The sequence below is a fragment of the Prionailurus viverrinus genome, chromosome D4, assembly GCF_022837055.1.
Source record: "Prionailurus viverrinus isolate Anna chromosome D4, UM_Priviv_1.0, whole genome shotgun sequence".
In the NCBI taxonomy this organism is placed as follows: domain Eukaryota; kingdom Metazoa; phylum Chordata; class Mammalia; order Carnivora; family Felidae; genus Prionailurus; species Prionailurus viverrinus.
In genome coordinates, this window is record NC_062573.1 from 48,365,583 (window position 1) to 48,381,879 (window position 16,297).

Consider the following 16,297-nt stretch of genomic DNA (forward strand, 5'->3'; position numbering starts at 1 on the left):
CCCGGGGCGGCCTGGGTGTGAGGGAATTTTCCATTCGTTCCTTTCTCGGGCCCAGACCGGCTCAGTGCTTCTCCCACTCGGATGTTCCCGCGGCTTAAAGAGTCCGCAGCGGGCACAGAATTACCTCTCCCAGGGCGGGTTTTCGGGGGTGTGTATGTGTATGTGGTGGTGTGGGGAGAGTGCGGGACTTGCCCAAAGGGCGGAAAGAAGATCTAGTTTGGAGGAAAAAAAAAAAAGTCATGGTTCAGTTGCACGGATATGAGACCTTTAACAAATGAGGGAGAGAGAGAGGGAGAGAGAGAGAGAGGAGAAGAGAAAGAGAGAAGCAAGAGGAGGAGGAGGAAGGTGGGGGGCGGGGGGTGTGGAGAGGCTGGTGCAAAAGGAATGCGCGTTTGCAGGAGGAGGAGTAAAGCGATGATTGTGTAATTAAATAATAAAACAATCCTTAAGTCTGATTTGGAGAGAGCTCGAGCGGGGTCCAGAGGGTGGAACCGGTGAAATTTTCAACTTCCAAGTTTTGCAACGAAAGAAAGCGAGAGAGGGAGGGGAAAAAAAAAAGAGCCCAGAGCAGAAAAGAGAGGAGTTTGGAGCCGAGCGGGAGAGCGGGATTTATCGTTTGGGATTTTTCAGGAGCTCGTTCCGATCCCCCTGGGCTCTGGGCAGCGGCGGCAGCAGCAGCAGCCTCCTCGCTCGGCCGGGTCAGACGCGGGGCGAGGCGGGCGGTCGGGCGGCCGGGCGTGGAGGAGCCGGCGCGGGCGGCGGCAGCTGCAGCCGGGGACCGCGCTGCGAGCCTCTTCCGCCCGGGAGACCTGCGCCCGAGCCCCCTCCCTCACCCCAGCCTCTCCCTTCTCCCCCACCCACCCCGCCCCCACCCAGCCCTCTCCCGCGCGCGCCCCGCCACCCGCGCGCACTCGCTCACGCTCCCCCTCGCGCACACACATGGTCGGCTCGCGGCAAAGTTTCGCCTGCGATCGCCACTCCGGAATCCTGCCGCAGTGCTCGGGGCTGTAACCTTGAACTTTCCCAGCGCGGTGACAGATTCTCCTCGCTCTCCCTCCCGCGCTCTCTCCTGCGCCCCCCTCCCCGCCTTTTTTAAAAAAGCATTTCACCACCAACCACCACCCCAATCCAACCCACACCGAACCTTCGCGCACCCCCTAGCCCCCAACAACAACAACAACTGCAAAACAGAAAATAAATCCCCAAACCCAGGCGAAAAGCAGCCAACACCGGCGGCGGCGGCGGCGGCCTCGGCGAGCAGGGCCAGCGCGCTCGGACTGCAAGAGGGTTAAAAGTGTAGATTGGATTTCACCCCGGGAAATCTAGCACGCCGAGTGAACTTGAATCTTTGGCTATTTAAGGAGGACTGGGTTTGTTGTGAAGTTGCGGTGATCCAGCGCAGAGCCCCGTCCTGATTGATCGCATCGCGGGGCTCAGATGACTGTAAAATGAATAGATGAAATTCTTGCTTCTCGAAGATTTTCTTGGGCATCTCCGGGAAAGTGCGTTTTAAGGCGAAGTCATGATGTATTCTCCCATCTGTCTCACTCAGGTACATGTCTCGGTCGCTCTCTCGAGCTTTCTCTCTAGTCCGAAATGCCTTTGTTTTGTTTTGTTGCTCTCGTCTGCCGACAATTAACGGCTTTAGTTAACCTCCGTACGCCCCTGCCCCTCGCAGAAGTGGCCCGGAGTTGCGGCGGGATTTGCGGGGCGGCGTGGGAGCCGGCGCGCGGCCGCTCGCCCGAGGCCATCCCGCGCGCCCAGCCCCGTGCCCCGGGCTCGGGAGCCGGAGCCCGCGCGCTGCCAGGGCAGCTGGGCCGGGCGAGGCCGCCGGGGGTGGGCAGGGCCCGGGCCCGGGAGCGCTAGCCCCTGCGCGGCCCCCCGAGTGCCTGCTGCTACGCGGCGCCCCTGCCCAGGGTGCCCGTCGCCCCGGTCGGTCGCTGGAGCGCTGAGACTGATTCGGGCTTTAGAGGAGCTTTAGGGGGGACTGAGCCCTTATAAACAAGCAGTGAACTTGGGCGAGGGGACTCCAGCACGAGTCCTTGTGGGCGCCTCTGGACTCCGCTGCAGGCAGTGGGCGGGCGACCGAGCGAGTCGGAGGTTGTGGTCCGGGGACCCATTCCTTTGCTTAATTTGGGGATCTGAAACTCTGGTCCATCGTGATCCTCACTTTGAGGTTTCCCATGACCACACCACAAAGGCAGTCTTTACGTTGACACGAGTTAGTTGGTCGTGGTGAAAGTTAAGGACTTTAGAACATGTTCATTTTGTGGAGACCTGTTCCTTTGACGATATTTGGGCGTAGCTCAGAAGGCAGAAAGTAATGCTGGAAAAGTAAGGTCATTTACATTTTTTTCACTTTGAAAATTGCCCTCCTAAGACCTTAGGAACAACGTTATGACATAAAATACTGGCTTTACACATTTTTGAGAACACGATTTATATAGTTTTAAACCAGACGGTCAAATGGAAAAGCAGAGAGACCGAACAGACTTACCTGGGGGCAGTTTTCATCGCTGCCCAGCCAACTAACCACTGGCGAACTCACTAAATACCTTAGCCCAGAGTTGTTATTTGAAGCAGTATTTTAAACCTCCGAAGGTGTCGGACAGTTGACTTCAGCTTTTTGGAGGCAGTGTCACCATTGGTAATTGATAACCATTTTCTTTGACATTGGCAAAAAAACAAACAAACAAACAAACAAAAAACTAAACAGTTAAAGAAGTGTCGCCAGGTCTTAGGTGTGTTACAATAATTTAAAAAAATTCAATATCACGGTGATGCATTTTTATAATGGACAAATGATTAAGATTTCAATTGTATGACAATTAGAAGCCATTGTGATTGGAAAGGACTAAGGCATTCATAAATTGTGAATGAAGATGAAAACAATGATAAGGCTTATTCAGTGATTGGATACAGTCCTGTAGCTTTTTGGCTGACACATTTTTTATTGTTTATATTTTGTTTGGCATCTGAGTATGATTAACTTAGATATGGCTATTTTCAGCAAGTAACGTGCACTTTAATTTCACAAAACTGGAAAAATGAGTTGCTGAGCTGTTTGTATTTTAAAGCTATGAATAAAGGCTAATACATATGATGATGAAACTGTTTCAGGTATAGCGAATTGCCTTGAGTTGTAAAAGTTACCTTTCATATTAGCCATCAGCAGGATTTTTTTTTCTCCTAGTAAACCATGTTCATTTGATATTATTTTTACATTATTGAAGCATAGCTCCATTAAAACAAATCGAGGTAAGCTTTTTCGCTTACAAAGTACCACATCCCTTATTCTCACCTGTAAAAGATTGCTTTTCTATATAAATTTAGATTTCTAGCATCAGTTGCTCAGAAACATTGCTAGCGATTACATTGCATTTTTGATTTCCTCTAAATATCATTGTAAAGTCACTAGCTTTAACTTAATTTCTGTAAATTGGAAATAACATTGCAGCTTCGTGACATATGGAATATTAGGAGCATATATAGCATAATCATTCAGCTCTCACATTAGTATTCAAGAACACATACTTACCAACGCTAATTCATGATGACTAATATTCTCTACTGTTTTAGTAATGTAAATCTAGGTTGACGTATTAAAACTGTTTTTGGGATTGAAGGCCTATACTACAGAAGGGATTGTAGCTTTCACATTCTCACTTAATTAATATCTCTGTGGCTTTATAGGTAATGTGGGGTGTTACAAAAGTAAGAGCGCATTAACAGTGCAACTTTTATATCAGACCAGTAGGTTAGTTTTGTATGATAGGAGTCTAATGGCTAGAGCAAAATGTTTCTTAGGATGTGTAAATACAGAATAGAGAAACATTCTTAACTGGTTGAAAACTTTACAAAGTGTCTCAGTTGTTGCAATAAAGTGTCTAGGTTTTAGAAAGAATTTTAATTCAAAAGGAGCTACAGTTAAAGTTGCTATTTAGCAAAGTGTGATGTAAAAGTGTCAGTATATTGATATAAATCAGTATTTCTACCTCAGTATAAATCAGACATAAAAGGAAAATTAAGAACCATCATATATGATTTAATATTTTGCTTTTTCTAAAAATAATGTAAACCCTTAATAAAACTTTCACCTGCCATGATTGCATTGACTTTTAAAATTTCATCGTCAGTCAAGTTCTTCAGGTCCATAGCTTTAATGGTTTATTATTATATAGCAATGCTCCAAGAAGATCTAGTATTTATTCTTCCACCTCTATATTGATCTAATTTTCCATCCGTTTCATGGAAACCATTGTTTCTGTGAAGAAAAATAAATATTTCTGGTGGAATTAAGATTGTTTACTTTTATATTTGAAATTTGTAACTTGGTTATTTTATCAATTTAGATCAATTAAAAGAAGTTTGAAAAGAGAAATGTCAGTGAATTTTGATAAAAATTCTGAAAGGGCAGGGTGGCATATTACCTTAGTATAGAGCCATCCGATCTTAAACCACTCAGATGCTCAGCTTAAGAAAAAACTTTCATAATTGTTCAGTAAAGTGTTATTGTGATAAACTATTCATTGGGACATTTGAATACCTTAATCACTTCTTTTTTTTTTTTTTTTTCTTTTTTGGATGAAGACAGTTACTATGTTCCATATTCATGTCACTCAGAATGACTAAAAATATATTGCAACTCATTGTTAGAAAACAGTCACACTTGAGAGATGACATTTTAGGTATGTTAATACAGAAATATATGTGACTTGTAACAAACCTCTACTTACCATTTTTTTTTTTTGGTTTTTTTTGGAGGTTATGTCTCCATGTTAAGTGTTTTCACTTGAAAGGAGTCCACAGAATGCTAAAGCCCTGAAAGATGTTTATGAGGCAAGTTTGTGGAGGGAGGAAGTTTACTATTTCTAGTTATCAATAAGAAAAAAAGTGTGTTTTAAAAACATTACTTGGCAACATTGGCAACAAACTCAAGACAAACTTAAAAAAAACCAGCATTGTTTTGCGTGCATTTGCTAAGAAAGTCCAAATTCAGTCCTCAGATGTGCATTTGGATTGTGTAAAATAATTTATTAACATTTTGAGGTTTGTGACATGACAGATGATTTGAAACTCAAACAGATTTAGTAAAAACTATGTTTGATGTCTCTATAAGAAAATGAAATGTCACTGAACATAGTACTTAAGGATGTAAGCACTTAAGAGTTACCCCACCGCTTAATAATATCTGTTAAAATAATACAGCTTTTTAAAAAGTGGGGCAAGGGGAAAACACCGGGACAGAGCTCCCTCCCAGCCCCATGTACCCTTTGCATTCTCAACTCTTTGGCTGATGAGTACGTATGTATGTTTTTTAGTCATATCCATAAATCATAGTAGAAGTCAGATTATAGGAAGTGAGTTCCCAAAGCATGTTTAAGTCCACATTTCCTTGAACAGGGCTTCCTTTGCATTATGTCTAAGGGGGATAAGCAAAGTTTTTGTAGTTACAGTGAAGACTGAAAGCATGGCCTCAGAAAGTATATGGAGATAGGGAGGTCTTATCATGGGCTGTGGTTGCTGTTAGCAGGACTGTTCCCACACAAAGAACAGATTGTGGTTTAACTCTTTCCATGGCCTAGTTTAATGTGCTCGCATAGTAACCGAATTGTTCAAATCTCTGCTGGAAACTACTGATCAGTTTAATGATTTCCTCCATGGCATTTGGTTATGCCTCACGCTGTGATGTAATCATGTGCATTCTGTATTGTTATAGAATTTTGATTTATACTCATTCTGCCGTAGGAACGCTTTACAGCAATATGTTACAGCCCTTGATAACTGCATTATTGATCGGATGGGACATACATACACCTTTTCCGTATGGGACGTGCAGGCTGTGAACATACCTCGGTCTTTAGCATTGGAAACCTGAATTTCATCTTAAAAATGGATTCAAAACTATATGGGATTTTTGGGGGGACACCTTCTTTGTTAGAGTGGTATCAGTGGCACTTTCTTCATCTTTAACCCTCCTGCAGTTCATCCGTCTGCTGGTTAGATAGAGAATTTATTTCACATAGTTCAGGGTGACTAGCACCAGTATGTACATTCTACGTTGGGATATGATAGGCTAGAGAAAGTTATTTTCTGGTTGGGGTGACAATACAGTCAGTGTGACCAGAAAAGTGGCCGCAGCGGAAGTTCTTATTTGCTTCAGATCTTGGTTTATTGCATTCATGCAGAATGCGTGCACAGGGGGTTAGCTCTTTCTCTGAGCAGTAAATAGGCCTAAGCTTATGAGACAGGTTTTACCTATGGCAGGAAGTAATGAAACGCTAACTGCTTTGGGAAGTCACTTGAAATATCTGTAGGTGAAGATTATCTGCCATTCCTCACTGCCTCCCTCCCTTAAAAAAGACTTAGATGGAACAGGCAGGAAAAATGCAGAACCCTAAGGTAGACCACTTAATTCAAAAGGCAGGATACTGTACGGTCGATACACGTGCAGCTTCCCAAGCCACGCATACACGCACCCACAGTCCTGCCGGAGAATTCACATGCGTAGCAAATGCATTGTATTGATTCCACAAAAGCAGTAAGTGACCAGCGGTGCACTCCCGGTGTCACCCTGCCACCGCATGCAGAGACACAAAGCATGTAAAGTTGGTGCCAAGTTGCCATTTTTCATTGTTCACCTCAGATGGATTTTTAAGGGGTTTAGAATAATTGCCATACTCCTGTGATCGGTTAACAAATTAACCGACTCTGTGGGGCTTCGGATTCTGTAGGAAAGCTGCCGGAAGAAGCTTCGTATAATTTTTGTTTTCAACTTTAGAAACTTTTGCTGAAAAGCGAAAGAGCGTGTCTCTGTGTCTATGAGAGAATAGAGTGAGAATGTGTGTGTGTGTGTGTGTGTGTGTGTGTGTGTGTGTGTTGGAGGTTAGTGGTGGTGGTGGAGGGGAGAGAACGCACTGCTCAAAGTATGGAAACCTTCTGTTCAGGACACTGATACGACAAGCTGTGTCCTTTGCCCACTTTCCCTCACTGTATACCGGTTTCTCTAGTTACCACTCTTGGAATGGTGCTGTTTCAGTGTTGGAATGTTGGACGTTTGATAAGAAAATGGATCAAGTTTAATGGCGCATGCTCTTTGAGCCACCAGCAGCCTCTTGCTGAGAGCATGCTCCAAAAGCGGGAACTGTGTGGCATTACACTGAGCATCTATATGCTTTGTGTTTCTGTGCCACAGAGAAGAGAAATGAACTGTGGCATCGCTCCTGCCTTCTGAACAGCTCTGCTCCGATTAAAAAAAAAAAAAAAATCTCACTGTGTTCTTTGTAAAATGGTACTGCTTAGCGTTAGTTGGTCAATCAAATATTTAGATATTAAATTAGGTGCCAAGCACCTTGGTTTACTTACGTTTTAAAGAATGTAGGATGCATGGTGGGAATGAGGGGGATGGGCCAGAGTGGAAATACAAATATAAATCTTATTTTCTTTTTAGGAGGCAGAATCAACCTGTAAGTTTTGGTGGAAAAGGGGTTGCTTGTCATACTTTATTTTCTTCTTGTCTTGCTATTTTGATAATTTTAAATAAGAAAAGAATGTTATTTTTATGCCTAACTTTTTGTAGTGCTTGGGAATGGATTGTAGTTTTTTTTTTTTTTTTTTGAGCCTTTGCAATGAAACTGACTGTGTGTGTATTCTCCCCTGACCCCCCCTACCCCCATCTTCCACAGGATGAATTTCACCCATTCATCGAGGCACTACTCCCACACGTCCGTGCAATCGCCTACACTTGGTTCAACCTGCAGGCTCGGAAACGCAAGTACTTTAAAAAGCATGAGAAGCGAATGTCAAAGGATGAAGAAAGAGCAGTCAAAGATGAGCTTCTCAGCGAAAAGCCTGAAATCAAACAGAAGTGGGCATCCAGGCTCCTGGCCAAACTGCGCAAAGACATCCGCCAGGAGTACCGAGAGGACTTTGTGCTCACCGTGACTGGCAAGAAGCACCCGTGCTGTGTCTTATCCAATCCCGACCAGAAGGGTAAGATCAGGAGAATCGACTGCCTGCGACAGGCAGACAAAGTCTGGCGTCTGGATCTAGTCATGGTGATCCTGTTCAAAGGCATCCCCTTGGAAAGTACCGATGGAGAGCGGCTCATGAAATCCCCACATTGCACAAACCCAGCACTTTGTGTCCAGCCACATCATATCACAGTATCAGTTAAGGAGCTTGATTTGTTTTTGGCATACTACGTGCAGGAGCAAGGTAGGAGCAGATCGTTCTTTCTTCTAGCTCGGCAAACACTGCTCACAAACCCCGTATGCGGAGTATCTGGCTTGGGTTAGATGGTCCTCGAGGCCCCTAGACCTCCTTCACCCACTCTGGCTACTCCCATGCCCACGGCCACGTGCAAGCCGTGGAAATAGACATGGAGCTTTCGTACCTGGATAGGCGTGGATGTCTTACAAAAGACCACAAAGAGATGCATTTTCAAATGTCTTTGAAAGCATATACCTTTTCAAAGACGCAGACTAGTCTGCAAAAGATAGTTAATTACGATTCACTTTTTGTCCTCGGCAACATTCCTTGCATGCAGTCATCTTTTCTCAGTCGGAAAATGTAAATTTATTTATGAAGAGTCAAACCCGCTTTTTAAAAATCTCAGTATAGCCTCCTAACTAGCGTGGTAGACGAACTTTACTTACGAATCTAGTCCTATTGCACCAAAAATAGAAGTAACATTTCCTATTACAAAATGCCCAAGGTAGCATTTATCTATCAGAAAGTGTATCTCACGTAGAGCTAGATTTATTTATTTTAAATATTTCTATCAACACCTACTTCTGATTGTGTAATAATAGTCGCTGTCGATGGAATGGATTGTAGTTCTTGTTTAAATAATTTACGCTATAATATTTCCCCAGCGTGACTTGGGAAGACTTAGTATCATTAGTTTACTTGAATGGGAATTTATCAAACTTACCGAGGAGAGAAGGTGAGGCCCTCCTGACAGAACAAAAACAGAAAGTGGACTGGTTACACTGGTTTAAAATAAATCTCAAAAAGAATGTGGAAACCACATACCATACCTATTAAAAAAATACTTGGTAAAGAGGGTGGTGTAAATGTTGCCCGGATGAGTCAAAAATAGGTGAGATTTTTGCTGAACGTGTTTTTGAGTTCATGAAATGTTTCTTTATTATTTTTTATTTTTCTTAGTATGCCTTTCCTTAAATAGTGAGAGTTGCTCTTCTTCAAATACATGGGTCAAGATACAGATTTCCACGTATTAGCAACAGTCCGTAGTAAAACATCATTTTAAAAAGCAGCATACCAAAAGTGGACTGAGGTCGGATCTGTCACAGGTTGGGTCATTTTCTACCTCGGCCTGGTGGGAGGGAAGCAGATAGGGGTGGCTGACGGGTATCTGACGTTCGTCATACAAATGTGGGATTCAAGAAATCGGTCTGAACTTTATTACTGTCCAAGAAAATAAAATATCAGGGTTATAGTCGTTTGGCTCAGAAATCTAGATACTTATCATGTGCTTTTTGTCTTTATAATTCCTTGATACAGTTTTAGAGATAATGCTTAAATGTCATTGAAGAATGTCTAGTTTGATTTTAAATAATATGCTGGACAACACATATTTGGAACGTTTACTATTTTTCTCTTGGAAACACCGCATTTACCATTTCCGTGCATTTAAGGATTAAAGTCCAAGCACTGATGGTTTAGGGAAAACTCTGTTTTCACCCTGTGTGTCGTAAAATCCAAGGCCATTAACACACGACACTTAATTTGACTGACAGCTGTCTAGGAGGTGACCTGGGAAGGTGGGCTACGTATGTGCGTTGGACTGTAGAGTGTATTGTACGTGAATTGTGAAAGTCAAGGCTGGAAGTAAAGTTTTAAAAAGTGGGTCATGCAACTTTGTAGTGCAGGGAGGGAAGATTCACTGCTGCTCATACTCTGACTTGCTGGAAGGCTAGTCCTGGAGGTGTGCACGTATGTACATTCCCTCCCGGGGCAGGCAGCCAACTCTCTTGGTTGATGAACTGACAATAAAGAACACATCCTTTGGATTTGTGAAGATAGATTGAAGAAAGAAAACCGCATAAATGCCTTCTGCTTTGCACCATTGGTCCTGATAATCACGAAGTTTTAAAAACAACTCTCGGAGACCATGTTTTCAGATAAGACACTGATTTTGTTGTTGTTCTAAGTATCTGTCATAGAAGGCTTTTGTTATTTTACCCCGTACATCTATTCTGTATCCTCTCCTATCTGCCAGCGCATCATGTCTTCTTAACATCTGTTGGCTCTTTCTTTGAAAAAGTCACCTCAGGATGCTTTTGCGTTTTCCTTTTTTTCCCAAATTTGTACCTTTTTATTTTCTTGTTTTCTTTTTTGGTCAAATGTAGGTTAATTGTGTTGGTTTGCAGTACAATTGATTGAAGAAGGCGTTTACAAAGATAAGTCTGTAGTCAATCAAAGTGCTGCGTTATCTCCCATCATGACTCTTTATTCCTCCTTTAAGTACATGAAAACCCACTTAAGTCTGTTTTATAAATCAGGCAAAGAAGTATGAAGAAAAACATGAAAGAAAAATAGGAAAAGAAAACTGTAATGTTTACAGTAGAATGAGCAATGAAATTACCTTCCCCCCCCCCCTTTTTTCTCTGTCTCCCCACTTCTAAGCGACTGGGAGGAAAACATGAGAAAGAACAGAGAGAATGCCAAAGATGGTCGCCACTGGCACCAGGATTGGCATCAGACCCTCTTTGTTTAGCTCAGGATGCCTGTGATTTGTTAGTTGGCATCCGCATTGCAGTGTGGAGTGATGTTACAATATATTGACAATTTCCAGATCTAGAAATGTCAATAGTCCTCTTGGTTATTTATACAAGATCACAAGCTGCATCTCTTTTGGAGGATGAAATAAAGACCAACATATAATAAAGTTCCATTGTTGGCCAACTTCCTATGCTTTTCTTTTTCCCTCTTTCTCTTTTGGTTCAACCCACACTTCTTGTTTTTCCCCCCCTCATGCCCAGCAGCCTCATGTTTTTTGAAATGTGGGAAGTTCCTAGAGCTTTGACACAAGCCATAGTACTACATCTGCATCTGATATGGTTTTGGGAAAACTTGATGCATTTTGAAATCATTTTTGATGTGTAGTGCATTAGACCTTTGCATCACATGGCCACAAGGCAGTATTTTCTTTAAGGCTAAATCTCTTTGTTATTCAGCCTCTTCTACGCATATAGCCCGGTTGACCGCAATTTAGTCCATTTGTTCTATTTCTCTACATTAGTAAAGGGTCATGTTCGATCCAGTCGTTTGTAAAATTGTATAAGCCCCTCACTTTACCTAAAATGTACACATCATGGGGGAGTAACTGCGTTTAAATCCATAAAATCATTTGACGCTATTGATTCAGAGAGCTGCGCTTCGGCTGTTTCGTTGCTACAAGAACCGCCATTTTGTTTGTGAAGTGCCAGGCGAGGGGGAAAAAAAAGGCAGACACTGTGCTTGATGCCAATAATGGTTGCCAGTGGCACCGAGGTTGGCATCAGACCCTCTTTGTCTAGTTGCTGAATGCCTTTGATTCGTTGGTTGGCATCCGCATTGCAGTGGGCACACTGGAAAGTTTTTGACAATCCCTGAATGAAAGCTGCTTGCTTGTTTGCTGCAGCAAACCTTAGCTAATATAAAACCCTTCCTTTTTATTTTTTAGGTGTTTTTTTTTTTTTTTTTTTTTTTAAAGGCTGGGAGAGATTAAAGGGAAAAATAGCTCTAAAGTGGCCTCCATTTTCCCAGAGATGTTAAAGATGTCCAGTGATTCTGGGGCAGGTGGTAACTATTCCCCATCTTGTCTTTGTGATTGCATCCGTGAAAGCAAAACAAAACAAAACAAAAACCAGGCAAGCCTTGCACAGGACACCTTACTGGGACAGAAGTGGGCTCTACGATGCGGGGTGTGCAGTGAGGGTGTGGAGGGCCAGCTGAATGGAGTGATATATAATGCATTCATTATGACTGACTATTGCTTTCAGTCACATCACTGCTTATTTCTTATGCAAGTTTTAGTTCCTTCAGTTTCTGCCCTTCCAAATTTTGTAGTAACATGTTGAGAGGATCTAACTTTTCTTTCTAGTTAGCAGTGTGTAACAGTGTAAATGTTAAAAAAAAAAAATAAGCAAATCTTAATGAGGAAACCTATGTGCTAAGGTCTGATACAAATCGTTCATTGCTGAATTTCCCAATTCTGCCTCAGAAGGTTGGCAGATTCTCAGTGCACAATTCTGCACACCAGGGAAAGCAACCAAAAGGCTGAAATAATTTTGGTTGAAGTTTCCTAGATAGTTAGCATTACTGTCGCTTTCCCGTTAACCACCGTTATCTCGTTAATTAATAAGAAGGATTAGCAGTTCTACCCAAAGGGCTGCAGGGAAGGAAGTCTGGCCTATGGGAGGCCTTGGGTCCAGGCTGTGTCCCGGATGAAGGGGGAACAGGCTGGGTTGGGTGGGGGAACTGGGCTTTCTCTGAGGCAGGAAGAGGTCAGAACATACTAAGAAGTTTAGAGATCTCAAGAGATAGTAACTGTTGTCCTGAATTTAACAGGTTAGAGTTTAAACTAAGTCAGCTTAACTGATTTTTGGACTCTCTTTTGCACTCCTATTAAACCTGTTTCGGATACTGAAGAGAGGCCAGGAACTTCATGGCTCTCATTAAAGCGGGGTTTCCTTTAGCCTTGTGGAGCCCTTAAAATCATGGTCCGTTGCTGGATGGCAACTTTTGTGGTGTTATTGTTAAGTGTTATGATCATTAAAGTACATTTGGAAGTTGTGAAAAATGTGACTTGTTTACATCATTATTATTGTTTTTGAAATAGAATCCTTCCCGGTTGTCACATATCATTAGCGAGGAAGCAAATGCGAAGAATTATTTTCCTCCCTCAGTTACTGACTTTTAGAATCCTTTTGGGTAACAATTATTTCTTTATGAAAAGCTTAAGTAGATAATGGTTTGCAAGTTGACAGCGTGTTTTAACATTTTAATAAATTTCACTTCATTTGCAGGTATTTCCCATTATGGGGAAAACTAAGCTTTTATACTGTGTTACAAGTAGGCTGCTCTCTAGGATGATTTGGCGTGCTTGCATTGCGAAGTGCTCAGAGAGCGTAAAGTTGGTGTGCATGTTTGACTTAGGGGAACACTGCTAAGTTTTCCCATCTAGCATCCTGTCCTTGACTGAACTCATGAACTGCAGTGCACATTTGTTTGCATTCTGGCTCACACACAATTCACCAGATAAAGAATGGCTCTTACTGGCATGCCTAGCTCCTAGGCTTAATGAGACCTTTGTGGGAACATATATTGTAAGATAAGATACTTAGCAATTTTCTCACTGATAAGAAGAAAACACAGTCTAAGGGGCCAGAAGTTCACCCTCCATGCCATGATGTCCCCGCCGTAAGAGAGCTCTGCTAGACAATTCAAGAGTTAAACTCGGAGGCCCCAGTTGCCAGCTGGGAAAGCTTGGCATCTGTGTTCTGATATGGCAAACTGAGCTCTTGCATTGCTGTTAATATGATTTCACTTTTCAAAGGGAAAGGGGAGGGGGAGAGAGAGACAGTGAGAGAGAGAGAGAGAGAGAGAGAGAGAGGAGAGGCTCGTTTGTTACATCCATTATGATTTTCAAATATTAAAAAAAAATAACAGTGACCCACTTTCTGGAGGCAGCGAAGGTAGGGAAAATATCCTACCGACAGCATTAGACATCCCACACACCTTCTGCCCTCCCCGCCCCCCCCCATATGCATAGCAGTACACATTTTATAATAAAAAATATTCATCTAGATTATGGGTTTGGATCTGCAAATTCAGTGCACTATGCCTCTTGAGTGGTAAAATGACTCTGTATGTAAAAGAACCAAAATGCTGTTCATTATTCAGGAATAACGGTAATTTGGGGGGAGATGTGACTCCTTCCCAAGGGTGACTCCTCGACAGATTCAGTGTGTGCCTTGGAGCTTGGGCAGGAGCCATTTAGGGAGGACACCTATGGCCACTGCTTTAAGTTCTTTAAAGTTGCTGTTTTCTAGCGTGGTGTGGGAGAGTGTTTCCACACGTCAAGGTAACATAGATTGGGTAGGATTTCTTATTTACTAAGTTGTTTTTCCTTAAAGTTGGAACTTGGGAGGGAATTGCCAAAAGGAAATTAAAGTTTTAATCCTTCCATTAACTTTTTCCTTTCACATGTGGCATTTCAGTCTGAAACGCTCCAAGATATCTGACTTAGTAAAGCCTTTCTCCTCATAAACGTTCACTGTGCCTGACTGGACTGAAACACTGGATCAGTGGGGTTAAAAAACCTCTGTCACGACTCTCTTTTACCCTTGCCATCTCTGCCGACCTGTTAGGATTTCAGCACCTGAAGAGGGAGGGGCCCAGCGCACGGCTGAGTCAGAATTCTCTGGAATTCGTAAAAGTGGAGATAAGTAAGTTTTCCTTTCTGTCATCCCAGGGGCTTGTATGATAACTGACTTTACAGTGAAGGGAATAATTACCGCTTTGTTGGAAGCTTAGGGCTGCAGAGAGTGGAGATAGCGGAGGAAAACCTTATTGAAATGGGAGCTTGTTCAATATCAGAAATCGTGGGCAGAGGCAAGGGTGATGCCCAACTTCTCGGTAGGGGTTTCTGCTTGGGGAAGGATAGCATTTTCTATGTGCCGTGGCGGAGCAAGTGACCAGCCACACGTAATGTTCTAAGCAAAGTTTCCAGCTTTTTCCCCCTCCATCCTTGTGGGGGAGGAATAATTTTAGAAGTCTCAAGGACTGGTAGTTATGTGATGGGAAACTGGGGTTCTTAACAGCAGCGTGCCTCAGCGCCAAGCACAGCAAGAGGGGAACTTCCTCTGAATCATGCATGCTTTCCTGTGGCCACACGGTACGTCGTCCCGTTGTAGAGAGCGTTCTTGGGCCCTTGAACTCTAATTATGTGATGTGGTTAATTTAACTGAATTCAGTTGTGAGGATTTGGCATCGAGCATAAATCATCAGACGCCGAGGACCTTGTGAAGTCCGTGTAGTGAGGAGTGAGTCTGTGGGATTAGCTTGTGTTAGACTGAACGGTACAGGATGTGAGGCTAATGGGACTTGAATGGTTGGGCTTTTGGTTGTTATATTATTCAGAAAATTGGAAGAAATGGCTAGCAATTAACCAATGAGGTGGAAAGACCTTGAGGCTGAATTGAAGGCCACACATCGAAAAAAAAAAAAAAAGTCCTCAAAATTTACATCAAGCAGTGTTCTAAGATAGGAATGCAAACTATTCCTGTGCATAAATATATTGTTTATAATAAAACACTTAGGAACACATATTCTCTCTTTTATGATGATAGTTTAAACAGGACAGCGTTGATGAATCACAGACAAATTAAAGAACTCTGAATAAGGACTATATAATTGAAAATATGGGGTGATGGATGAAGTAATTTTACTAGCTGAGAGTTGCCTGGAGGTTGTATATTTTCAGAATCCCATTTTAAAGCAGTTCAGAGCATGTAGTAAGTTCTGGATGAGGCACAAATCATTTGAAAATGGGATTTGTTTAAACAAGTGCAAAAAAGAAAGTAAGAATTGCCTTTGGAAAAAAAAAAGTCTTTATTCTAAGTCTGTGCAGTTTAAAATTTGGGGTTGGATTTAACTCCGTTTCTCAAAATAGAAAATCTAATACATAGGATTCCGTTGAATTTTAAGATACACGTATCTCCCACGAAACTACACAAAAGCCTTTAATAGGAATCAGTTAATACGAAGTGACACTAATTTATATTCTGATGCTGAATGAGGCTGAAGATTTCTTTAAAAACTTGGGTTTTCCAAAGCACACTTTGAAAAAAAAATGCGTGGAAAAAATGTGTCGCTGTTAACAGGGAATGGCAGAGCTCAGGACAAAAATCTAATCATGAGCACAGATGTTAAGAAAGTTATTTGAAATAGGGTGCATTCTGTAATTCACGTGAGGAGGGGATTACATTTATGCCTATGTTAATAACACGAGTATGTCAATACCCAGTCTATACCCCTCTATTAGTGAAATCTAAAGTGTGAAAAATGTTCCTGCTTAGGACAACTTGTATTTTATTATTCTGACATCTGCAGTTTCTGGATGGATTACCTTAAATTTGCTATGCTATGTTAAAAGCCTTGTTTTATGAGGTCGGTCTCAGCTTCTGGCCTTGGTGTCAGGAACCCTGCTACGTGATGCAACTTGCCTTGTTAGGTTTAATTGACCAAAGCTGATGTGTTAAAACAATTCATTTGTGCTGTAACT

General features: G+C 42.4%; 1 protein-coding gene across 7 annotated transcripts in view; it reads left to right on the forward strand.

The window, feature by feature from the left end:
• Window positions 1-1,414: 1,414 nt before the first annotated feature.
• The window catches only part of NFIB (nuclear factor I B), a 241,917-nt gene continuing 227,034 nt past the window's right edge, over window positions 1,415-16,297 (forward strand). For all 7 annotated transcript variants that reach the window (XM_047830459.1, XM_047830462.1, XM_047830461.1 and 4 more), the window contains exons 1-2: window positions 1,415-1,552; window positions 7,686-8,217. In XM_047830459.1, the coding sequence (XP_047686415.1) occupies window positions 1,523-1,552; window positions 7,686-8,217 (562 nt within the window). In that variant the 5' untranslated portion in view covers window positions 1,415-1,522. The remainder of the gene's footprint in view (window positions 1,553-7,685; window positions 8,218-16,297) is intronic.